The sequence below is a fragment of the Salmo salar genome, chromosome 10 (genome assembly GCF_965601325.2).
Source record: "Salmo salar chromosome 10, fSalSal1, whole genome shotgun sequence".
NCBI lineage: Eukaryota > Metazoa > Chordata > Actinopteri > Salmoniformes > Salmonidae > Salmo > Salmo salar.
Genome location: NC_138300.1, coordinates 8,862,719 through 8,889,670, shown reverse-complemented (window position 1 = coordinate 8,889,670; position 26,952 = coordinate 8,862,719). Strand labels below are relative to the sequence as shown.

Genomic DNA, 26,952 nt, shown 5'->3' with positions numbered 1-26,952 from the left:
AAGGTGAGGCACTGTACAGTATGACGTCGTTCATGTTGTTGTCCAGGGTACTGGACTGATGAAGAAGTAACGGCTCATGGAGAACACCATCCCACTGACATGATTCATGAACTACCATACAACATGAAAGAGAACATTATCATATCCATTCACAGCATAGGCTGCTGCAGGCATGACCATATGAGAAATACACAGTACACGCTTATGAAAAATCATTCAATCGGGTCTCCCAAGGCTTTTGTTTGAACATATTCAATCCCTTATAAAACAAGAGATTCAAGAGACAATAGGAATAAACAAAACCTTTACATGACCAAAAATTTTAAATCACCAAAATGTAAATAGCAGAAGCTCAATGGGGTCCCTTGATAAAGATAAGCAGAAAAGACAATCAAATAAATAATATAAATACTGAGCTATATAGTATGCCCAAAAAATGGGGCAATTATATTCTGCGTCTTGGTTAATTGACCACAAAATCAACATTTTGCAATGGTCATCTGTCGGACTTGAACCCCATTGAAAACCTGTGGTTTGAATTGAAGAGGGCAGTCCATAAGCCCAGACAAAGTATATCAAGGATCTGGAAATATTCTGTATGGAGGAATGTTCCAAGATCTCCCCCAAACTGTTCTCCAATCTCATTAATTTAAGGATCGAACCCTTTTTCCCCAATTTTCGCCTAAAATGACATACCCAAAACTAACTGCCTGTAGCTCAGAACCTGAAGCAAGGATTTGCATATTCTTGATACCATTTGAAAGGAAACACTTTCAAGTTTGTTGAAATGTTAAATTAATGTAGGAGAATATAACACCTTAGATCTGGTAAAAGATAATACAAAGAAAAAAACATGGTGTTTTTTGTATTTCTTTGTACCGTCTTTGAAATGCAAGAGAAAGGCCATAATGTATTGTTCCTGCCTAGGCGGAATTTATATATTGGCCACTAGATGGCAGCAGTGAATGTGCAAAGTATTAGACTGATCCAATGAACCTTTGTATTGATGTTCAAAATGTTGTATCAAGACTGCCCAAATGTGCCTAATTGATTTATTAATACATGTTCAAGTTCATAACTATGCACTCTCCTCAAACAATATCATGGTATCATGGTATTCTTTCACTGTAATAGCTACTGTAAATTGAACAGTGCAGTTAGATTACCAAGATTTTAAGCTTTCTGCCCATATCAGATATGTCTATGTCCTGGGAAATTGTCTTACTTACAACCTAATCACATTACCCTACGTTAGCTCAACCGTCCCGCGGGTGGGACACCAATCTTGTAGAGGTTTTTAAACAGTTTAGAAAAAAAGTTAAGAACTATTTTAATTAAACATGTCACACATTCCAGCCATCATTACATTTAACATGAACTTTGTTATATGAAATACAAATATAATCCCATTAGGTCAAAAACGATATTCCATCAACAGTGTCGTTATCCTCGCAACTCTTTTATTGTTTTAATTATTATTATTATTTTTTATTTAACCTTTCTCTAACTAGGCAAGTCAGTTAAGAACAAATTCTTATTTACAATGACGGCCTACACCGGCCAAACCCGGAAAACGCTGGGCCAATTGTGCACCGCCCTATGGGACTCCCAATCATGGCCAGTTGTGATACAGCCTGGTTTCCAACCAGGGTGTCTGTAGTGACGCCTCTAGCACTGAGATGCAGTGCCTTAGACCGCTGCGCCACTCGGGAGTTAAACAAAACCTTTATCAGAGAAATTGTATTAGCATAAAATAATATATATTTCCTATTTGTTTTGCATACAATATAGAAAATCTATTTATTTTATACAATTTTTTTTGCTCATTTTTTATCAAGGGTGCCAATAATTGTGAACCCCCCTGTACATATGACAGCATATCCCCAGTAGGTAGCATCTTCAGCACATTCAGAGTTAAACACACATTTCAGTGTTCAACACAGAAACAACAAATATCAATGCCTTTTCCATATATCAATGCATTTTGCAATCTTCTTAAATTAGCATATATAATACTGCGCAATCTATTCCAGTTTCGAGTACACTTGCCTTGCACTTCAGAGGTTTCCCTTTTTAAAATTTGGTTACAAATCCAGTCTATTACAGATGACAAAGTGAAGAATAATTTGAATTAAAAATGTCACACATTCCAGCCATCATTACATTTAACATCAACTTTGTTACATGAAATGCAAATGTGTTTCCAGAAAGTTTAAAACTATATTCCATTAACAGTTGTCAACTGTCAAAAGGATGCATCACACCCCCTTATGAGCACTCTAATAATTCACTGACATTGTTTTAACTTGTTGGTTGAAAAACAAAATGGTATCTTCTGATTGAGAATGTCTGTTTGTGTTTGGTAGGGCTGTAATGTTATTGAGCAACCATGTAAAAAAATCCCCCTGGAACTCATTGGCTTTAAACAGTCAGGTTGCAGAGGTCACATTTTCACATGCTGGTTTTGTGAGCCTCACTAGAATATATGCAACCAACCAAAAATGTATGCACATGGAGAGCATTGCCAGGTCCATTAACACACTAACAAAGTAATTTCTGTCATTAGTGGCACAACATTATTGCACAATAACTGTTTTTGGACTGTGGGTGATAGAATAAAAAAATAGTAGTAAGGTCAGGTTATCTTTAAGTTTGATCGGGTCCATTTACTGTTTCTACAGACCGTTAGTGTCAGAAGGCTGCTTGTTGAGAGCATCCAGGGCCGTCTGAGTATCCTTTTGTCCGTCTATGGAGCAGTTGGACACAGCATTGGCCACCTGGCAGAACTTGCGCAGTATAATCTCCCTTAGAAGCACGTAAACCCAAGGGTCCAGGATCTGGTTCAGAGAGGCCAGGCGAATGGCGGTGAGAAAGAAGTTACAGTCCACCTGGATGTCTTGACTAGGAGTGAAAGACACTTCTGCCGGTTTGCAGTGATGTGAAGACGTCTGTGTCGAGATCATTCTTAACATCAGCACCTAAAGAAGAGAGTCAGTGACAATTAAATCAAGAGTACCTTGGAGGGTCTCGCTTTACTTAACATCATTACTAATTTATAGATATACGAGATACCATACCTGGTCACAAAGATGGCAAACTCTTGAAATTCCTTCTGTCACTACAGATTTCGCTAAAACGGCTTTTAGTTTCTACACACCTCACATACGGGAAAAAAAAACAGTTGGATGCATTGGGAATGTGGTAATGTTTTTTCATTAAAAAATGGTCTATGTTTCTGATGATCCTGCCTTGATAATGTAATTGTTTGGTTTTGTCATGCAGGGCTCACTTTTTTACATTGTATTGTGTTACTTAGATTAACGCACGGGTGCGTCCAATGGATTTTAATCAGCTCTCAAAAGCCATGGTTAACATGTGGTTGTCGTCATCTGATTAAGATGATCCGATCACTAACTGATTCAGATTTGTTGTGGCTGCACATGGTAATAAAATGTGTCTCATCTGCCCACTGCAAATTAATCCAACCTGCCTTGGACATCCCCTTATGACAAGCTGTATAAATCGACAGAAAACAGCACAATTTATAGTCAATAGCTGTATAATATCATCATTACAACCTACTTTTGTTATCCAACGATTTAAGACTGGTCATAATACTGTTCCGGTAACCTAGCCCTGTTCACAGCCTGTCCTATCCCTAAGAAAGTCACTGCACAAACAAGCTGAGTATCTGGATGTGTGTACAAAATACAATTAATGCACAGTATAAATAAAAATTATACTTAGGCCTTATTGCACACTGTAGAAACAGAAACAGGTTAAATTATAGAGTACGTCAAAAAGTGCATCTAATGGTGCAACGCATTTACCAAAACTGTCACGACACCTACGGAAGGTGGCGCCCCTCCTCGCCCGGGAGGCGCTCGCCGGTCGTCGTCACCGGCCTACTAGCTGCCACCGATTTATGTTTCACGTTCTGTTAGTTAGGCCTAGGTTAGTTACGCACCTGTTTTGTATTAGTTGTTAGTGGGGAAGGGTATTTAGGCTAGCTAGTTAGGTTTGTGGTTTGTGTGGGATTGTTCGTTGTCAGGGTTGATTGTTTGTTATGAGGTTCTGTGTTTTTCCCTCTTGGAGTTAGGTTGTATTGTTTTTGGGCTGCGTCCCTGGTGAACGTTCTTATAAGGGTGGTACCTTTATTTTGCACAGCCTGCACTCCGTTCTTTACATATTTTTCCGTGTGAATATTTTCTTAAACTTATTTCCCGGAATCATCTGTCTCCTGCGCCTGACTCCACCTCTCCTGATTCCTCAAGCCACCCGTTGTGACAAAAACAGGTCTCTGGACAGGGTTGATATTTATGCATGGATGTTAACCATTCTACCGAAACAGCCAATTGCTATTTTCTGAAGTGCATTAAATCTAAACTGGACATCGGTGAAGTCGGCGCAATCTTTTTGGATCTTGAAAAGGCCTTTGAAACTGTGAATCATGATGTCCTCCTATCTACACTATGCTCCCTTAATGTGTCCACTGAAGTCATTAGTGGAATGTATTCCTATCTGACAAACAGAAGTCAAAGGGTTCGTTTGGGGGACACTCAGTCGGACTCTACTATAACATTGGGGTCCCACAAGGGTCAATATTAGGCCCCCTTCTGTTTACCATCTATATAAATTATCTCCCACTTGCTTGCCCACGAGTTAACATACAGATGTATGCAGATGATACAGTTCTGTATGTACACTCAAAAAATAGACAACTAGTTGTTAACAAGTTAACTGAAGATATGGTACATGTTTCTAAATGGATGACTAATTCTTGCCTGCATTTAAATATCGACAATACTGTTTGTATGTACTTCTCTAAGAAATCCATTGATTCTTCCCAATGAGCTGTTCATGTTAATGGAGATAATCTGAAAGTTATGTCTAACTTCAGGTATCTTGGTGTCATTTTGGACTCCAACTTGACATTTAAGAAGTATGTGAAGAAGGTGGTTAACACGGTCAAATTTGGATTATCCAACTTTAGGTTTATTAGACCTTTCCTTCCTCTGGAGGCTGCCAAACTATATATGCATGCTATGATCTTCTCACATCTGAGATATTGCCTCATGCTGGTCACATGCAAGAGCCCCTATTCTGAAACCAATTGAATCACTCTACAAACAAACACTTAAGGTTTTTGATAACAAACCAAACAGTTACCACCATTGTCATATCACTTACAAACGTATTTTAGTCTGGATAGCTTTAAGCATTATGTAGATGAAAACCTTGTCTTTAAGATCCTGCATGGTCTTGCCCCTCCACCCCTATGCCGGCATATCATGCTCAAGGAAAGCACCTCCAGGATAACAAGGGCAATCACTAAAATGTATCAATCGGCCTTCTATGTTAGAGCTACAATATACTGGAATGCAATGCCAATGGACTTGAGAAGCTGCACTGATTATTGTATTTTTTAATTTAAATTGAAAACATGGCTAAAATCTATCCAAACCTGTACACAAGTTATCTGTGGTTCCTCATATGTAAAATTACAGTTGATGATAGTGTTGTTGTTAAAATTATATATTATTGGATGTAATGTATTTGTATTTTGTATTGTTTAGTGAGTATTTGTATAGTGGTTGTGTAAAGGCCCTTACCTGCCCAGCGACTACAGGTGAAAATATGCTTTTGGCTAAGCCCAGGCACATTTACATGGATGTTGAATTATTGTAATATTGATGTTGATTAATGTGCATTGTTCCCTATAAATAAATAAAATAAAAAACATAGTGACTTCAGAAAGTATTCATACCCCTTGATTTATTCCACATTTTGTTGTTACAGCCTGAATTCAAAATGGATTCGTTTTTTTTTATCTCACGTATCTACACACAATACCCCATAATGACGAAGTAAAAACATGTTTTTATAATTTTTTGCACATTTATTGAAAATGAAATACAGAAATATCTCATTTACATATGTATTCACACCCGAGTCAATACATGTTAGAATCAACTTTGGAAGCGACTATTTTGGCAGCGATTACAGCTGTGAGTCTTTCTGAGTAAGTCTCCTCTAAGACCTTTGCGCACCTAGATTGTTCAATATTTGCACATTCTTTAAAATTCTTCAAGCTCTATTAAGTTGGTTGTAGATCATTGCAAGACAACCATTTTCAAGTCTTGCCATAGATTTTCAAACCGATATAAGTCAAAACTGTAACTAGGCCACTCAGGAACATTCAATGTAATCTTGGTAAGCAACTCCAGTGTATATTTGGCCTTATGTTTAAGGTTATTGTCCTCCTGAAAGGTAGGAGCATGGATCAGAAAACCAGTCAGTATCTGGTTTGACCACCATTTGCCACATGCTGTGCGAAACATCTCGTTCGCATAGAGTTGATCAGGCTGTTGAGTGTGGTGTGCGGAATGTGGCACTCAAATCACGTTGACATCAGCAAACCGCTCGCCCACACAAAGCCTTACACGCTATCTGCCAGTACAGTTGAAAATGGGACTCATCCGTGAAGAGCACACTTCTCCAGTGTGCCAGTGGCCATCAAAGGTGAGCGTTTGCCCACTGAAGTCTGTAACGACGCGAAACTGGAGTCAGGTCAAGACCCTGGTGAGGATGACGAGCACGCAGATGAGCTACCCTGAGACTGTTTCTGACAGTTTGTGCAAACCCACAATTTCATCAGCTGTCCGGGTGGCTGGTCTAAAACGATCTCCCAGGTGAAGAAGCCGGATGTGTAGGTCCTGGGTCCTGGATTATTAAGAATCCAAGATGGCGTAGCAGTCGGACGTGTGTCTTTGTTTTGTCCCGTCCTGTCCCATGTATACTGTATATCCCGTGTATATATCGTTTTCTTCATATATATTACTTATATATTTTAATCTCACTTTCCATCTACGGACTGAATATACTCTCCTGCAACCCGCCTCACCCAAAGTGGTACGGATCTGCTATTTTATACTTTCGAACTGGAACCCCCTTCAGAAGCTAGCCAGCTAACTAGCCAGCTAGCTATGAGACTGATATGAGGTAATAATAATTAATGGATGACTAATATGATTGTCACGTCCTGACCCTAATAAGATGTCATTTTCTATAGTAGAGTAGGTCAGGGCGTGACAGGGGGTGTTTTGGGTGGTTATTCTATGTTTTCTATTTCTATGTTTAATTCTAGTTTTCTATTTCTATGTTGGAGTTTTTTGGGATGATCTCCAATTAGAGGCAGCTGGTTTGAGTTGTCTCTAATTGGAGATCATATTTAAGTTGGGGTTTTTTCTATTGTGTTTGTGGGTAGTTGTATTCTGTTTAGTTGTGTTCTGTGTAGTCTTCAGTACCTGACAGAACTGTTAGCTGATCGTTTTCTCTTTGTTATTTTCTTCAGTGTTCTGAGTTTAATAAACAGTAATTATGAGCACTCAACACGCTGCGCCTTGGTCCCATCTATACGACAGCCATTACAATGATAACGATATATTATGATATTAATTTGGGAAACGGTAACTCATTAAACAAACGTTTTCTGTGGTGCCCCAAGATTGCTAATTAGTTAATTGCTACATGATTAATGTAATCACGTAATCAATTAAACAGTTAATTGATCATCATCGCATTAATGACAGTCACGTCATGACAAATGTGATGACTACTAATTACCTTCTATGTTTAATTATTACTTGATGAAATTAATCATGTAACAATTAACTCATTAGGAATTTGGGGCACCACAATAAAAGTTTGTTTAATTAGTTACCGTTTCCTGAATTAACTCAAGAATATATAGATATCATACCAGCCATCAATTGTTATTTCCTCATATCTGTTCTATTCTGACCGTCATAGATTCCGTCGGGTATCTCTGTTGCTGGGTTCTGCTTGGTGATAAGGTTTCAACGGAGGCTTGGTCTTTGGATGACCTTCTCCTTCATAAGTCTCTGATTGTCCACAAGATGTCACACTGTCCTTCTTAGTTTTCTGTTTACTTCCACTGGAAGAGTGATCTCCTGAGGATGGCTAATCAGTAATGTCGATGATCCCAGAGTGGTGATGAAAGCCGTGTCGACAAACATTTATTTGAAGAGAATAACTGGATAGTCCTGCTTAAATTCACCTTCTTAGATACAATATTTAGAACAGCTACTCAACCGTAGCATTGGTTGTTAAGAGGTTACTTTGTCTTCTTCAACCTCGTGTTGTGTTTCCGGGGTTGCGACTAATCGTAGACCTCAGCTGCAGCTCGTGGTAATTCTAGTCTGATATGTTAAGTATTACCTCAAATGCTTTATACCCTCAGATAGAAAGGGGGCGTTTACGTCTTGCTGACACGCTCTCTGGGTTCCCTGGGGTGTAGCTAGTTACGAAGCAAGGTATCACATTTTACTATGATCTCGTTAGATAACTAAAATCACAATATTATCGTCACAAAAACATTCTCTTTATCCTGAATATTTTCCACACAACGTAAAGTATGTGAACATGATATACACTGTATGAAAACTCTTCAAGTTACAACGTTTTCATTATAACATCTTCATACAACTTTTAATGACCTCACAAAATAGACATTAATCTTCCACATTCCATCTCTCATCATGACCAACATTTGGAAGATGAAATTAAAAGTAGATGCTTTTTCAACTTGGAACCGGTAGGTTCGCTAGACCTTGTTCATGGTTTCCTCACGCATAAAAGTGGTGGAATTATGTGGTTTCCACGTCACCAACAAACTAACATGGTCCAAGCAGACCAAGAAAAGTCGTGAAGAGGGCACAAAACCTATTCCCCCTCAGGAGACTGAAAAGATTTGCCATGGGTCCTCAGATCCTCAAAAGGTTCTACAGCTGCACGATCAAGAGCATCCTGACTGGTTACATCACTGCCTGGTATGGCAACTGCTCGGTCTCCGACCGCAAGGCACTACAGAGAGTAGTGTGTACAGTCAGTACATCACTGGGGCCAAGCTTCCTGCCATCCAGGACCTCTATACCAGGTGGTGTCAGAGGAAGGCGCTAAAAATTGTCAAAGACTCCTGCCCCCCTAGTCATAGACTGTTCTCTCTGCTTCCACACGGCAAGCGGTACCAGAGCGCAAAGGCTAGGTCCAAGAGGCTTCTAAACAGCTTCTACTACCAAGCCATAAGACTCCTGAACATCTAATCAAATGGCTACCCAGACTATTTGCATTGCCCCACCCCTTTACGCTACTCTCTGTTATTATCTATGCATTGTCACTTTAATAACTCTACCAACATGTACATATTACCTCTATTACCCCGATTGACCGGTGCCCCCGCACATTGACTCTGTACCGATACCCCCTATATATAGTCTCGCTATTGTTATTTTACTGCTGCTCTTTAATTACTTGTTCCTTTACTTTCTTGTTCTTATTTTTTTTTTTAAACTGCATTGTTGGTTAGGGGCTTGTAAGTAAGCATTTCACTGTAAGGTCTACACTTGTTGTATTCGGCGCATGTGACTAATAAAATGTGATTTTATTACATCAAGTTCAGAATGTCATCTTTAGCCACACCTTCATTTATTTAATCTCCACCCAAAATGAATAGCAGGTGAATAGCACGCTATTCTTTTGCTTAAATTCAAGGTCAGAATACGCATTGAGAAAAGCGCATGAAAAGGGAATTACGTTCCATTTACGTGTGCTTAACTCAGGTCAGAATCGAGTCTAAAATGTAAAAAAAATGCCCACCTCCTTTATTTGTATTTTTATACAAATGTTGTTTCATTAAGGACAAATTAAAAAAAATATATATAATAACAGTCTAACAAATTGCAACCTATTTCAGTGGTCTATATTTGGTTAAGAAAAATTACCAGATGGGATGGCGTACCGCTGCAGAATGCTGTGGTGGCCATGCTGGTAAAGTGTGCCTTGAATTCAAAATAAATCACAGACATTGTCACCAGCAAAGCGCCTCCACACCATCTCCTCCATGCTTCGCAGTGGGAACCACACATGCAGTGATCATCCGTTCACCTACTCTGCGTCTCACGAAGACACGGCGGTTGGAACCAAAAATCGCAAATTTGGACTCATCAGACCAAAGGACAGATATCCACAGGTCTAATGTCCATTGCTCACTTTTCTTGGGCCAAGCAAGTTATTATTGGTGTCTTTCAGGAAAAGTGGGATACCGAGTCAGTTGTACAACTGAATACCTTCAACTGAAATGTGTCTTCCGCATTTAACCCAACTACTCTGAATCAGAGAGGTTCGGGGGTCTGCCTTAATCAACATCCACATGTTCAGCGCCCAGGGAACTGTGGGTTAACCTGTTGGGTCTAGGGGGCAGCATTTGCACGTCTGGATAAAAAAAATGTACCCGATTTAATCTGGTTACTAATCCTACCCAGTAACTAGAATATGCATATACTTATTATATATGGATAGAAAACACTCTAAAGTTTCCAAAACTGTTTGAATGGTGTCTGTGAGTATAACAGAACTCATTTGGCAGGCAAAACCCTGAGACATTTTCTGACAGGAAGTGGATACCTGATGTGTTGTATTGAGTTTAAACCTATCCCATTGAAAAACACAGGGGTTTAGGAATATTTTGGCACTTCCTATTGCTTCCACTAGATGTCACCAGCCTTTACAAAGTGTTTTGAGTCTTCTGGAGGGAGATCTGACCGAACAAGAGCCATGGAACGGTGATGTCCCATTAGACACCTGGCGCGCTACTTCATGTTGGGTACCCTCGTTCCAATACGTTATAAAAGGCTATGCATTCGTCCACCTTGAATATTATTCATGTTCTGGTTAAAAAAGGCCCTAATGATTTATGCTATACAACGTTTGACATGTTTGAACGAACGGAAATATATTTTTTCCCCTCGTTCATGACGAGAAGTCCGGCTGGCTTACATCATGTGCTAACGAGACGGAGATTTTTGGACATAAATGATGAGCTTTTTTGAACAAAACTACATTCGTTATGGACCTGTGATACCTGGAAGTGACATCTGATGAAGAGAATCAAAGGTAATGGATTATTTACATAGTATTTTCGATTTTAGATCTCCCCAACATGACGTCTAGTCTGTATCGCAACGCGTATTTTTCTGGGCACAGTGCTCAGATTATTGCAAAGTGTGATTTCCCAGTAAGGTTATTTTTAAATCTGGCAAGTTGATTGCGTTCAAAAGATGTAAATCTATAATTCTTTAAATGACAATATAATATTTTACCAATGTTTTCTAATTTTAATTATTTAATTTGTGACGCTGACTTGACTGCCGGTTATTGGAGGGAAACGATTTCCTCAACATCAATGCCATAGTAAAACGCTGTTTTTGTATATAAATATGAACTTGATAGAACTAAAAATGCATGCATTGTCTAACATAATGTCCTAGGAGTGTCATCTGATGGAGATTGTAAAAGGTTAGTGTATCATTTTAGCTGGTTTTATGGTTTTGGTGACCCTGTCTTTGACTTGACAAAACATTACACACAACTCTTGTAAATGTACTGTCCTAACATACTCTAAATTTATGCTTTCGCCGTAAAACCTTTTTGAAATCGTAAAACGTGGTTAGATTAAGGAGATGTTTATCTTTCAAATGGTGTAACATAGTTGTATTTTTGAAAAATTTGAATTTTGACATTTATTTGGATTCAAATTTGCCGCTCTTGAAATGCACCTGCTGTTGATGGAGTGCACCACGGGTGGCACGCTAGCGTCCCACCTAGCCCCAAGAGGTTAACTGCATTGCTGATGGGCATCACAACAGATTTATACCTTGTCAGCTCAGGGATTCAATCCAGCAACCTTTCAGTTACTGGTCCAACGCTCTAACCACTAGGCTAGTGGTTTCTTTGCAGAATTTTGACCATGAAGGCCTGATTCACGCAGTCTCCTCTTAACAGCTGATGTTGAGATGTGTCAGTTACTTGAACTCTGTGATGCATTTATTTGGGCTTCAATCTGAGGTGCAGTTAAGTCTAAGGAACTTATCTTCTGCAGCAGAGGTAATGGGTCTTCCTTTCCTGTGGTGGCCCTCATGAGAGCCAGTTTCATCACAGTGCTTTTTGCCACTGCACTTGTAGAAACTTTAAAAGTTATTGACATTTTCCAGATTGACTGACCTTCATGTAATTAGTGATGCACTGATATGACATTTTTGGCCAATACCGACAACCAATATTTACAATTTTTGCGGCCTTTAAAGCATTCTAGTACAGTTAAATAGTTAACCTGTTAGGGCTAGGGGGCAGTATTGACACGGCTGGTTAAAAAACGTACCCGATTTAATCTGGTTACTACTCCTGCCCAGTAACTAGAATATGCATATAATTATTGGCTTTGGATAGAAAACACCCTAAAGTTTCTAAAACTGTTTGAATGGTGTCTGTGAGTATAACAGAACTCATATGGCAGGCCAAAACCTGAGAAGATTCCATGCAGGAAGTGGCCTGTCTGACAATTTCTTGCCCTTCTTGATTATCTCTATCCATTACAGAGGATCTCTGCTGTTACGTGACACTTCCTACGGCTCCCATGGGCTCTCAGAAGGTGGCAAAAAGCTGAATCGTGGCTTTGCAGGCTCTGGCTGAAAAAAAGTAGCGCGTTTGGGTAGTGGCTGGTTACAGTACTGTGAGACTCAGGCGCGTGCCCGCGTCGACCGAATGCTTTGTTTTCTTTCCTCTGTTTACCTAAACGCAGATTCCCGGTCGGAATATTATCGCTTTTTTACGAGAAAAATGGCATAAAAATGGATTTTAAACAGCGGTTGACATGCTTCGAAGTACGGTAATGGAATATTTAGAAATCTTTTGTCACGAATTGCGCCATGCTCGTGACCCTTATTTACACTTCGGATAGTGTCTTGAACGCACGAACAAAACGCCGCTATTTGGATATAACGATGGATTATTTTGGACCAAACCAACATTTGTTATTGAAGTAGCAGTCCTGGGAGTGCATTCTGACGAAGAACATCAAAGGTAATCAAACTTTTGTAATAGTAAATCGGAGTTTGGTCAGGGCTAAACTTGGTGGGTGTCTAAATAGCTAGCCGTGATGGCTGGGCTATGTACTCAGAATATTGCAAAATGTGCTTTCACCGAAAAGCTATTTTAAAATCGGACACCTCGATTGCACAAAGGAGTTCTGTATCTATAATTCTTAAAATAATTGTTATGCTTTTTGTGAACGTTTATCGTGAGTAATTTAGTAAATTCAGCGAATTCCCCGGAAGTTTGCGGGGGGTATGCTAGTTCTGAACGTCACATGCTAATGTAAAAAGCTGGTTTTTGATATAAATATGAACTTGATTGAACAAAACATGCATGTATTGTATAACATAATGTCCTAGGTGTGTCATCTGATGAAGATCATCAAAGGTTAGTGCTGCATTTAGCTGTCTTCTGGGTTTTTGTGACATTATATGCTAGCTTGAAAAATGGGTGTCTGATTATTTCTGGCTGGGTACTCTGCTGACATAATCTAATGTTTTGCTTTCGCTGTAAAGCCTTTTTGAAATCGGACAGTGTGGTTCGATAAAGGAGAGTCTTGTCTTTAAAATGGTGTAAAATAGTCAAATGTTTGAAAGCACATTTTGCAATATTCTGAGTACATAGCCCGGCATCACAGGGCTAGCTATTTAGACACCCAGCAAGTTTAGCCTTCACCAAACTCCGATTACTATTAGAAAAGTTTGATTACCTTTGGTGTTCTTCGTCAGAATGCACTCCCAGGACTGCTACATAATCTAATGTTTTGCTTTCGTTGTAAAGCCTTTTTGAAATCGGACAGTGTGGTTAGATTAACGAGAGTCTTGTCTTTAAAATGGTGTAAAATAGTCACATGTTTGAGAAATTGAAGTAATAGCATTTCTAAGGTATTTGAATAACACGCCACGGGATTCCACTGGCTGTTACGTAGGTGGGACGAAATCGTCCCACTGGCCCTAGAGAAGTTAATTGAACTTTCTTTATTAAAATAAAAAACAAATGAACAACACTGCTTGCCAGGCTGTCATCATTGTATGCAAATCAAATAAAACATAAAAAATAAAAAAATGTACCCCCTAAGAAGAATTGCACAATAATAAATCAAATTTGTCAAACAAAATATATTCCTTTACTTTGTTCTTCACAAGTTTCTGGCGAGGAACACAATTCTGTCTACTGACTCTAGCTTGAGGCATGCCCTGTGACATGTCACAATGTTTCCACCTGTGCTAAAGACCCTCTCTGAAGGGGCACTTGTAGCAGGAATGCACAGGTACTTTTTAAGCAAGCTTACTCAGTCTTGGGAAGTTGGCCTCATGGAGCCTCCACCACTCAAGTGGGTCTTTGTCTGGGTCTGTGTCAGGGGACATCAAGTAACTTGACAACTGAGTTTTGATGTCCTCCTCTGACTGTGGGCCAGACAGCACTGTCTTCTTGAAGAAGCTTGCAAGTGTTTTCCTGCCCTTAGGCACAGGTTAACTTTCTTCTTCTTGGTACACATTTGTGCTAGAGTGTCGTGTGCTTTCCTCAGCTAGCAGAGACTTCAGCTCCAAAACAGCTATTTGTTTGATGCTCTCAATCTTGTCATCTGCTATATATGTTGTCCTGAACCAGGGATCCACCAGCGGGGCCATATCAAGGGGTTCAACTGTGAAAGGATCTTCGCACTTGTCATTGAGATACTGTAGTGTGGCACTCATGGTTTTCTTTGTGAGCGTGCCCTCACCTTCCTCTGGCTACAGGAGGCTGCTGTTGAACAGGTTTAGCACAGGCTTGAGGTATGAGACGCTGACGTAGTTCTTCCCGGACAGCGTGTCAGTGAATTCCTGTAGTGGGCCAATGGCTTTGTTCACAGACTCCAACACATCAAATTCCTGATAGTTGGGCACCAGGTGCATGCTTTTTTTCTCTGAGCCCAGGACTCGGGCTATGGCCTTTTCTTGTTCCAGTATTCGTTCTATCATCTTCTGTCTTGACCCCCACCTGGTTGGGGACTCTGTGATGAGCTGGTGAGTGTGTAGACTGAGCTCAGTCTATGCTAGAAACAAGTCTCTCCTCTTCTTTCAGCTGAAGGAAAAGATACTGAACACCTTCTTGCACAACCCAATGGCACGGTCAACTCGTGGGTCTTTCTCACCATTCTCTGAAAATAATGAAGAAAGAAAGGATTCTAAGAATGGCAGCATGTTCAATAATGTGACAAGTACAGCATTCAAACCAACACAGCATTCAAACCAACACCACCCCCCCCCCTCCCACCCACACATCTATTCTGTTGTTTAGGAATGTTTGACCACTAGCTGTTTGAATATGTCATTTATATAATAATTTTTATTGAAAATGTATTAATTTAGTTAATTTGTTGTTGTAATTAAAACAGCCTGTGGTTATTTGCTATTGGATTGGCAGAATGACACAACTACTAACACATTAGACTACAGCTGGCCTAAACATAACTTTTTTGAATTCACTTTAATTATCCAATGTCACACTTACCTATGGCAAGGTGAAGCCTGTGCCCAAAGCAGGCAGATCCAGTTGTTCAAGCGCAACGCTTTTATCATGTTGCTCCCGCTGTCAGTTGTCATGCACACCTGTCGGTCTTCGCTAATCTTCCACGATGCCAGAGATTCTTTGAGACCCTGGGCTATTACTTCACCCGTATGATCATTGGGGAAGTAAGACGTCTGGAGGCAGACATTTTGCAATTTCTTCATTTATGTAGTGGACTTTCAAACTTATGTATGGCTCTGACGTTCTGCTCGACCATATATCGGCTGTGGTGGAAAAATAAGAAACAGCTTCTCTGCGACTCTTTCGCGTGTAGCAGTGTATAATCGCGGCAGGGATTCTTCAGTGAAATACTTGTGGCTTGGCAGCTGATATTTGTGATCAACAGTACCTAGCAGCTTCTTAAAGCCTGGCTTTTCTACTGTAAAGATTGGAACCATATTTTTCGCTATGTAATAGGTCACTGCATCCGTTATCTTCTTCCACCTCAAACTTTTCTTGTCATAAGGGATTAAGTTTGAAAAGGATGCAGCTATGGTAGTTTGTCTTTTAGCAGACGTTTTAGGAATCGAGCGGCTGGAATCGGCATTGCGTAGTCTCACGCATTCCTCCCATTCCACCGCGTGTTTCAATTGCAGGTGATGGGAGAGGTTGGTTGTGCTGCTGCTTATCGTAGCAATTGTCTTTCGACACATTTTGCACAGGACATTCGTTTGCTTAACATAAGACCTCTTAAACCCGGACCACTTCCATATTACTGAAAAAACATTGCTGCCCTTTTTGGGGATGATTTCTTTCTCATGAAAGGCTGAGCTGGCTTCCTCACTTTCCATTTTGGTGGAACTCTTACCACCACTACACTTCTGCGGCGTGGTTACAATTAGTGAAAGGCTGTCTAGGGTTGTGATTGGTGGATAACCTCTGTGCACGTGTTGTCGCGCAATTGGGACATGATTCGACATTGGGCTGACAGAGAAGAGACAGTGAGATGCTGCATTTGTTAACCTCTTGGGGCTAGGTGGGACGCTAGCGTGCCACCCGTGGTGCACTCCATCAACAGCAGGTGCATTTCAAGAGCGGCAAATTTGAATCCAAATAAATGTCAAAATTCAAATTTTTCAAAAATACAACTATGTTACACCATTTGAAAGATAAACATCTCCTTAATCTAACCACGTTTTACGATTTCAAAAAGGTTTTACGGCGAAAGCATAAATTTAGAGTATGTTAGGACAGTACATTTACAAGAGTTGTGTGTAATGTTTTGTCAAGTCAAAGACAGGGTCACCAAAACCATAAAACCAGCTAAAATGATGCACTAACCTTTTACAATCTCCATCAGATGACACTCCTAGGACATTATGTTAGACAATGCATGCATTTTTAGTTCTATCAAGTTCATTTTTATATCCAAAAACAGCGTTTTACTATGGCATTGATGTTGAGGAAATCGTTTCCCTCCAATAACCGGCAGTCAAGTCAGCGTCAGAAATTAAATAATTAAAATTAGAAAACATTGTTAAAATATTATATTGTCATTTAAAGAATTATAGATTTACATCTCTTGAACGCAATCAACTTGCCAGATTTAAAAATAACCTTACTGGGAAATCACACTTTGCAATAATCTGAGCACTGCGCCCAGAAAAATACGCGTTGCGATACAGACTAGACGTCATGTTGGGGAGATCTAAAATCGAAAATACTATGTAAATAATCCATTACCTTTGATTCTCTTCATCAGATGTCACTTCCAGGTATCACAGGTCCATAACGAATGTAGTTTTGTTCAAAAAAGCTCATCATTTATGTCCAAAAATCTCCGTCTCGTTAGCACATGATGTAAGCCAGCCGGACTTCTCGTCATGAACGAGGGGAAAAAATATATTTCCGTTCGTTCAAACATGTCAAACGTTGTATAGCATAAATCATTAGGGCCTTTTTTAACCAGAACATGAATAATATTCAAGGTGGACGAATGCATACTCTTTTATAACGTATTGGAACGAGGGTACCCAACATGAAGTAGCGCGCCAGGTGTCTAATGGGACATCACCGTTCCATGGCTCTTGTTCGGTCAGATCTCCCTCCAGAAGACTCAAAACACTTTGTAAAGGCTGGTGACATCTAGTGGAAGCAATAGGAAGTGCCAAAATATTCCTCAGCCCCTGTGTTTTTCAATGGCATAGGTTTAAAGGTCAATACAACACATCAGGTATCCACTTCCTGTCAGAAAATGTCTCAGGGTTTTGCCTGCCAAATGAGTTCTGTTATACTCACAGACACCATTCAAACAGTTTTGGAAACTTTAGAGTGTTTTCTATCCATATATAATAAGTATATGCATATTCTAGTTACTGGGTAGGATTAGTAACCAGATTAAATCGGGTACATTTTTTTTATCCAGACGTGCAAATGCTGCCCCCTAGACCCAACAGGTTAAATGTTACATTATAACAGAACCTCGATTCTTGCGATACAGGCATTTTCCATATCGCGCTAAAACATAAACTCGATATATCGCCCAGCCCTACTTAGTAGTGTGTACCGGTGCTCGACCAGTCGGCGAAAGCCAACATCACCCAAGACAGAGAACGGTTGATTGTCAAGGGCAATGAATTACATTATCTTGGCATTAATGGATTTCGCATTTGAGTTGTCTCGCTGAAATGTTCTTACTCTTTTAAATAACTGCTTGACTTGTTGACTGTTCAATCCACATAGCAGACACTGTGGGCTAGGTTAGGAATGCTGTGTTGCACGTAGCGCTACATTTTACGTGACGTCATTATGTCATGTACCTATGTTATATAGGTATGCACATCAGCTTTGACATTGGTTTTGCACATCGGCGTTAAACTAGACATCGAGCCGATGCTGATGTTGGCATTTTTAGCTAATATCGTCTGATTCCGATAAGTTCACCGATATATCGTGCATCCCTAAAAGTAATGATGGACTGTTGTTTCTCTTTACTTTTTTGATATTGATATTGAGTTGGTCTTTTACCAAATAGGAATATTGTCTGTATATAACCCCTACCTTGTCACAACACGACTGATTGGCTCAAACGCATTAAGAAGGAAAGAAATTCCACAAATTTACTTTTAACAAGGCCCACCTGTGAATTGAAATGCATTCCAGGTGACTACAGCATGTAGCTGGTTGAGAGAATGCCAAGAGTGTGCAAAGCTTTCATCAAGGGAAAGGGTGGCAACTTTGAACAACCTCAAATTGATTGATTAACACTTTTTTTGGTTACTACATCATTTCATATGTGTTATTTCATAGTTGACATCTTCACTATTATTCTACAATGTAGAAAATAGTCAAAATAAAGAAAAACCCTTGAATGAGTAGGTGTGTCCAAACTTTTGACTGATACTATATGTTCAACTCATAGCTAGTTTATCCAGTGACCATCGCATTTAGAAGGATAGGTACTGACTGAAATGTAGCTGGCTAGTTAGCATGCTGGCTTACAATGGCCATGCAGTAGCCAACTATAGTTAGCTAACACACTTTGTACATCGCGTTGTAACGTACAATACAATGACCTTATTTTAACACCCCAAAAACGTAATACTTCCAGGTCAACTGTAATATGAATACCATTGTAAAGCACAATTTCTTCCCTTTCCAGTAAAATCAATGATGAGACCTTCATGCTGCCTGTCTCTGCATGATTGAAGAAGGCAATGAGCTCCGTTGGGTCTTTTTAAAAATGTCAGGTGGGGAAGTGAAACCTATAAGCCGTGTGGGGAAACTGCTTTTTTCACCCGATCTGTCCAACTTATCACCTCTAAAATGTAAAGAAAACACTATAAAGAGTTCATATAATGTGTCATTACATACATATTTGAAGGTTTGTGCCGAATTTGAATCGGGTTTTTAGGGAGGCTGTTGCGGCATTTGAGAGTCATGATGGCTTGCAGTCATGACGCAAAAAATGAATGCATTCAGTTGTACAATTGACTAGGTATCACCCTTACCCTGTCCCTGTCTTGTTTTTAATCTGAGAGAGAAGCGCTACACCTGGTTGAGAGAGGCTGTACGACACAGAATGAGTTGCATTATGCGTGCTGTACGTTACGTCATGACACGTCACAATTTAACGTACAGCGTCAGAGAGGTCTGTTTTTTCAACTTTTCTGCAATACTATTGGGCCATTACCATGTCAATCGAAGCTTGAATAGAAACGTGGTTCTCAGCACAGACTGATGCCCACACAGTCCCATTAGTTTTCATTGCAGCCTTGTTTGAATGCAGCGGTTGTGCAAATTTGTATGGAATGGGGTTAGTCAACAGTAGCTAGCTAGCTAATTGTGGACATCAAAAGACATAGCTACCTAGACTTGGGAGCTCATGGGCACACAGGCTACATTAGCCAACTGGTTAGACATGATTACACCACGGCAACAATAACTAACTTTCCCACTTAGTTTTTGCACTGACCACAGCATTTAGGAGGATAGCTATTTACTGAAATGTAGCTAGCTCGACCACTGGCCAGGCAATAGCCACTAACTTATTGTGGACACACAACCTATTCTTTGATACATTTGGGTTAACTTGCTCATATCAAACAACACATACCAGACCATTTGTGGAAAGGTCAAAATAACAATTAGTGGGCTCATGTTTTTAATGATCAGTGAAACTAAAATAAATTGGTAGCTAGCTGGTGAGGTTTTCATTTGGTTCAACAATTATGGACAATAACCGTGAACTCCAAAAAATCATCATCATAATCTTCTTAATATATATATTTTAGGTGAAGGGAAGATTCAACTTTATTTAAGAAGATAATAGCATTTTTTTCAGTTCTATGAGCAGAATGGCACTGCAAATTTTCCAACGTGCATTATGATGTATTACAAGAAAAAGACTTCATCGTGTACATTTGCATGACAATTAATCGTTACCCAAAATGTCATAATCGTCACAGCCCTATCTATTTCCCCAACTAATTTGGTGATCAAACTGAAGCTGTTTCCCAAGTTGTTCAGTCGGTGTTAACTCGTAGCCGGTGTGAGCTAGCTAAACAGACTGCTCTGTAGAGCATCTGTGTGACATCAAGCACTCAAGAATGTTAACTAATCACCTCAAGATGGCTAAACCTGTGTGTCAATAAGGTTGTAACTGAGACCAATACTTTGGAACTTTAATTAAAATGTACGTTCTGTGAATTATTTGTAGTATAGGCGTGCCTTGCTAAATATGATTTTAGTATTTTAGAGAGTTCTACACCACATTACCAAATGCTATAAAACAAGAGGAAAACCACCAGAACTTACCAGTAAAGGAGCCCAGCATATAAGCAGTACACACATGATTCCCAATAGTTGAATGACTGTCTCCGTGGTTAATCGTTCCCACTGCTTGGATGAGTGAGATGTCCCCGATTTAGTTTTGCAACGAATAAGTAATCCACGAATTGTGATGACGTTGCAGGAGAGAGTCACAAGAAGTGAGAATATCCCAAGAACAGCGAAAGTGATGGAGAAAAACATGTTGCCCGGGACCTCTCTGTCTCCAGTGCTTATGAAGCACCAAGTGCCTGGCCATTGCAGCGTATAGTGCCCAACTCCTGCGACTGGCAACAGCGAGAAAAGCAGAACAAGACAACATATAACTGCCAGAATTTGCTTTGTCACACTTGTCTTCATGTGATTGGAGTACCAATGAGGACTTGTAATCGCTAATGCCCTCTCAATTGCCATTGCGCTGGCAAAGAATAGAGAACACAAGCCAAAAGTTGTCATGCACACTCCAAAGAAAGCACACAGACTCCCCGATGAGTCTATGCGGTCCCATTTCAAATCGGCTCTGTAAACCGATATAACTATCGGGCTGGTGAGAAGCTGTCCAAACAGATCGGTCAATGCCAGCGACCCTATGCAGAGTAGGAAAGACTTTTTCCTGTTATTTTCTTTTTTTCTGTACGAGCTATATACTAGCATAAGAGCGAGAGAATTGCCCACCATTCCCGTTACCATCATAGTAATGGGGAAAAGAACTGATACGGATCCACAGTTGCCACTTTTGGTGACATTCCTCTCACGCAAGGACTTGTTGGATTCCAACATCTCTCCAGGAGAAGAGTTGCGCCAGGTATCCAAAGAGTCTCAGTTGTCGGAAGTCATCCTCTATGTGAGGATACATACAGGCTAAGTCCACTGTACATGCCCAGCACCCTCTGAGTGTTGTCTGCAAAGCTACTGTGCGTAAAAACGCGTCACACTTTTTAAAGCACGGGAGGTGGGACTACCTGCAAGAGCATATGCACACTTTCAAAATTCGGCAGGCCTAACTTTCAACACCAATTGCTCCAGGAAGCTAATTTTGGCAGCTGGACAAGGGCCTAATATAAAGTGCATGTTCACGTTTCTGTTGAAATTAGATTGTAAATGTTTTAGCATAGGCCCATACCTAATAGGCAGCTATGCCTTACATTGAATATTGGCCTAGGCTATTATTAATGGCTTTGATATAGCTATGATTGATCTTATCTGAACTAGGGGTTCTGATCCATTCTGAGTTCCACTGAAAAGCTTTTTTTAAATGAGACATTTTGGCCTTCCTGCTGTTTTATTCATTCTTAGTTTTATCACAGCTTTTTCAGGGACCCCTTGGAAGCTCCCTAAACCACATGGTTGGAAATCACTAACCTTGGACTCTTCAGAGCCATGGGATAAGCCTAGTTGTTGCATTTAAGAAAATGTAGGCCTACTAGCCTAATTATCACAAGGCAAGCCTATATCCTTCACATTGTAGTTTACTTTTAATTGAATGCCATTTGCTAGCCTGATGACTCAAACTAAATTATTCTGCTGCTGTGTTATTCACTACATACATTACTAATTACCCTTTACATCGAGAGGTATTTCATTACGCTGTATGTCATCTTCAAGGAGTCTTGCCCAGCTTCTGAACAGAGAAGTGTAGTGTTTGTAAAGCCTCACCATCATAAACTTAAACGGGAGGCAATTGCCATAATATAATTGGCTTTACAGGCAATGTGTATCATTTAACATTGCTATTATAATAGTACTCACATATAGGAATAGGTAATTGTTTACAAGTGGCTAGTTAAACCATAACGCCATCACTGAAAACCACACATTTTCCATCTTCAATGTTTTGGTAACGTACATTTACATTTACAATTAAGTCATTTAGCAGACGCTCTTATCCAGAGCGACTTACAAGTTGGTGCATTCACCTTATGATATCCAGTGGAACAACCACTTTACAATAGTGCATCTAAATCTTTTAGGGGGGGGGAGGTTAGAAGGATTACTTTATCCTATCCTAGGTATTCCTTAAAGAGGTGGGGTTTCAGGTGTCTCCGGACAAGACTGAAGAGAGACTGCAATGTTTAAAAATGTTCAAAGCGATGTCCATCTTGCAACAGACCCTTCAACAGCAAGGGGGCGTTAGGTTTCCACTCAGTTGTGGATGTCCCCATTGAAATGCATGACATCTGGTGCAATGTAAAGGAGTGCTTATGGGTAATGTGAACCAGGCTTGTGCCTGGAACACACCTACAGCGTCATTGCGCAAAATGGTACACAGCATCATCTTGATATGTGTGCAACAAAACTTCAACATTCACCTTCTGTTACCATTTCTGTCAAGCCGTCTATACATACAATTTGATGCATACTTTAGATTTATCCAATGCACCATACAGAACTCACTGGAATCATTTGAATGATATCAAACATATGGTTTCCAGGTTTTTGATGCCATTCCATTTGCTCCGTAACCGGCCATTATTATGTGCCATTCTCCCCTCAGCAGCTTCCTGAATAGTATTAATCAGTCAAATTAAGTGATCTAGTTAATTTAATGTAGTAGTTTAAGAGTACCAGTGCCACCTACAGACAAGACTGAGAACATCAATCAAATATGATTAAACCATAACATGTGCTTTGATTGTAGAAGTGACCTGTATTTAAAGGTCCATTGCAGCTATTTTCATCTGAATATCAAATAATTTCTGGGTAACAATTAAGTAACTTACTGTGATTGTTTTTCAATTAAAATGGTCAAAATAACTTCCTAGCTAAGGGCCATTTCTCAAGTAAGAATGTTGCTAGGACTGTCTGGGAGTGGTCTTAGTAGGGAAACTGAAAACTAGCTGTTATTGGCAGAGGTTGGAACTCTTTCTTATTGGCCTATTAACTAATATATCACCTGGTGATGTCACCAGGCAGGCCAGAACTCCGTCTCACCAAAACAGGCATTTCATGCGGTCTTTTCAAACAGCTTTTACATCCAACCTGTGTGGAAATATATATACAACACTGCAATGAGTTTAACAGGACTTAATTCACATTTTGCTTACGTTTCAGTTTATTTTTAGTGATCAAGATAAGACCTCGTCATCACATTCTATTGATGCTGTCATAAAAAAAATTGATGTTAAAATAATATCCTGAGCTGTTCGAGTATGAAGCAGAGAAACGAAGTGAAAAGATTTTAGCTCGTACAATAGAAAGAAATTAAGTCATTTCATGAGGTAAACGCTTACCAAAGTTGAGTAGCGTGCTTGTAACTATATGACATACACCATGTACAAAACATTAGGAATATCTGCTGTTTCCATGAGACTGACCAAGTGAAAGCTATGATCCCTTATTGATGCCACTTGTTAAATCCACTTCAAATCAGTGTAGATGAAGGGGAGACAGGTTAAAGAAGGATTTTTAAGCCTTGAGACATAGATTGCCATTCAGATGGTGAATGGGCAAGACAAAAGATTTTATCTGTTGGGGCTACAGGTTAGCAATGAACCCCGAGACGGGATTGCTAACAAGGCTGGAAATTCAAAACATCAAAAATCTAATAATTTCAATTTCTCAAACAATCAACTATTTTACACAATTTAAAAGATAAACATCTCCTTAATCTAACCACATTGTTCGATTTTCAAAGAGGCTTTACGGCAAAAGCATAAAGTTAGATTATGTTAGGACAGTACATAGCCACAAAAGTACAAACATCCAGTTTCAATTCAAGGTCAGGCGTCACCAAAAGCAGAAACCAGCTAAAATTATGCACCAACCTTTGACAATCTCCATCAGATGACACTCCTAGGACATTATGTTATACAATACATGCATTTTTTGTTCCATCAAGTTCATATTTATATCCAAAAACAGCATTTTACAGTAGCGTGAAATTCAGATTTTTTTCTTCTCTGAAATGCTTCCGGTGAACATAACAAAATTACTATTCGAAAACATTGGTAAATTATAATATTGTCATTCAAAGAATAATATATTATCATCTCGTAATTGCTACCGAATGGCCAGATCTCAAAATAACTTTACTGGGAAATCACATTTTGCAATAAACGGGGTGCTATGCTAAGAACAATAGGCTATGCTATACAGTTAGCATCATCTAATATCGATAATAACATTGTAAATATCCCCTTACCTTTGATTATCTCCATCAGAAGGCACTGCCAGGAATCCCAGGTCCAGAACAAATGTGGTTTCTTTTGACAAAGTTCATAATTTATGTCCAAATAACACCAAGTAGTTAGCGTTCAGTATGCCGAAAAGCTAAAAAAACCTAGTAAATAATCTATTTACGTTCGTTCAAACATGTCAAACGTTGTTTAGCATTAATCTTTTGGTCCATTTTTAACGTGAAACATCAGTAAACATCAGTAATATTTTCACACAACCTATGTCTAGATAAACAATTATGACAAACTCACTCTTCTCAGATTTATGCGCAGGCGCAAAAAAATGAAGTGACGACATGTCAACTTCCCTGCATTCTAATTTGCTCTCTGTTTATCATAGACGCTTCAAACAACTTTATAAAGATCGTTGACATCTAGTGGAAGCCGTAGGAGTTGCGAAATGAATCCTTTCTCACTATGGTATCTATAAAACAATGACACTAAATAATACAGTCACAAAATTCACATTTTTTTTTAAATCTATTTTTCACAGGTTTTTGCCTGCAATATGAGTTTTGTTATACTTACAGACACCATTCAAACTGTTTTAGAAAATTCAGTGTTTTCTATCCGAATGTGTTAATAATATGCATATCCTAGCTTCTGAGTTGGTGTAGGAGGCAGTTAAAAATGGGCACATATTTTTTTCAAAATTTCTCAATACTGCCCCCTAGCCCCAACAGGTTTTAAGTGCCTTTGAACTGGGTATAGTAGTAGGTGCCAGGCATACCGGCTTGAGTGTGTCAAGAACTGAAACGCTGCTGGGTTTTTCACTTTTTCACGCTCAACAGTTTCCCGTGTATATCAAGAATGGTCCACCACCCAAAGGACATACAGCCAAATTGACAACTGTAGGAAGCATTGGAGTCAACATGGGCCAGCATTTATGTGGAATGCTTGACACCATGTAGAGTCCATGTACCGACAAATTGAGGCTGTTCTGGGTGCAAAAGGAAGGTGTTCCTAATGTTTTGTACACTGTGTGTACACTACATGACAAAGTATGTGGACACCTGCTCGTCAAACATCTCATTCCAAAATCATGGGAATTAACATAGAGTTTGTCCCCCCTTTGCTGCTATAGTAGCCTCCTCTCTTCTGGGAAGGCTTTCCACTAGATGTTGGAACATTGCTGCGGGGACTTGCTTCTATTCAGCCACAAGTGCATTAGTGAGGTCCAGCACTGATGTTAGGCAATAAGACCTTTCCACTGAAGTGGAAAGCTCTAGGAGCAACAACGGCTCAGCCGTGAAGTGGTGGGCCACACAAACTCACAGAACAGGACCAGCGAGTGCTGGCACACGTAAAGATTGTCTGTCCTCGGTTGCAACACTCAAACATTGCTGCGGGGACTTGCTTCTATTCAGCCACAAGTGCATTAGTGAGGTCCAGCACTGATGTTAGGCAATAAGACCTGACTTGCAGTCAGTGTTCCAATTCATCCTAAAGGATTTTGAGGGGGTTGAGGTCAGGGCTCTGTGCAGCCCAGGCAAATTCTGAACCATGAAAAACAGCCCCAGACCAATATTCCTCCTCCACTAAACTTTACAGTTGGCACTACTATGCATTCGGGCAGGTAGCGTTCTCCTGGCATCCGCCAAACCAAGACTCGAAGGTCAGACTGCCAGATGGTGAAGTGTAATTCATCACTCTAGAGAACACGTTTCCACTGCTCCATGGTGATCTTAGGCTTGTGTGCGGGTGCTTGGCCATGGAAACCCATTTTATGAAGCTCCTTACGAATAGTTATTGTGCTGACATTGCTTCCAGAGGCAGTTTGGAACTCAGTAATGAGTGTTGCAACCGAGGACAGACAATCTTTACGTGTGCCAGCACTCGCTGGTCCTGTTCTGTGAGTTTGTGTGGCCCACCACTTCACGGCTGAGCCGTTGTTGCTCCTAGAGCTTTCCACTTCACAATAACTGCCCTTACAGTTGACTAGGGAAGCTCTAGCAGGGCCGAAATTTTACAAACTGACTTGCTGGAAAAGTGGCATCCAATGACAGTG

General features: G+C 39.9%; 1 protein-coding gene across 1 annotated transcript; it reads right to left on the bottom strand.

The window, feature by feature from the left end:
* Positions 1-366: 366 nt before the first annotated feature.
* Positions 367-21,606, bottom strand: ptger3 (prostaglandin E receptor 3 (subtype EP3)). Its single transcript, XM_014216875.3, is given in 2 exon segments — positions 367-2,978; positions 20,758-21,606. Coding segments are annotated over 2 exon segments (1,152 nt in total). The 3' UTR covers positions 367-2,675.
* Positions 21,607-26,952: the final 5,346 nt, after the last annotated feature.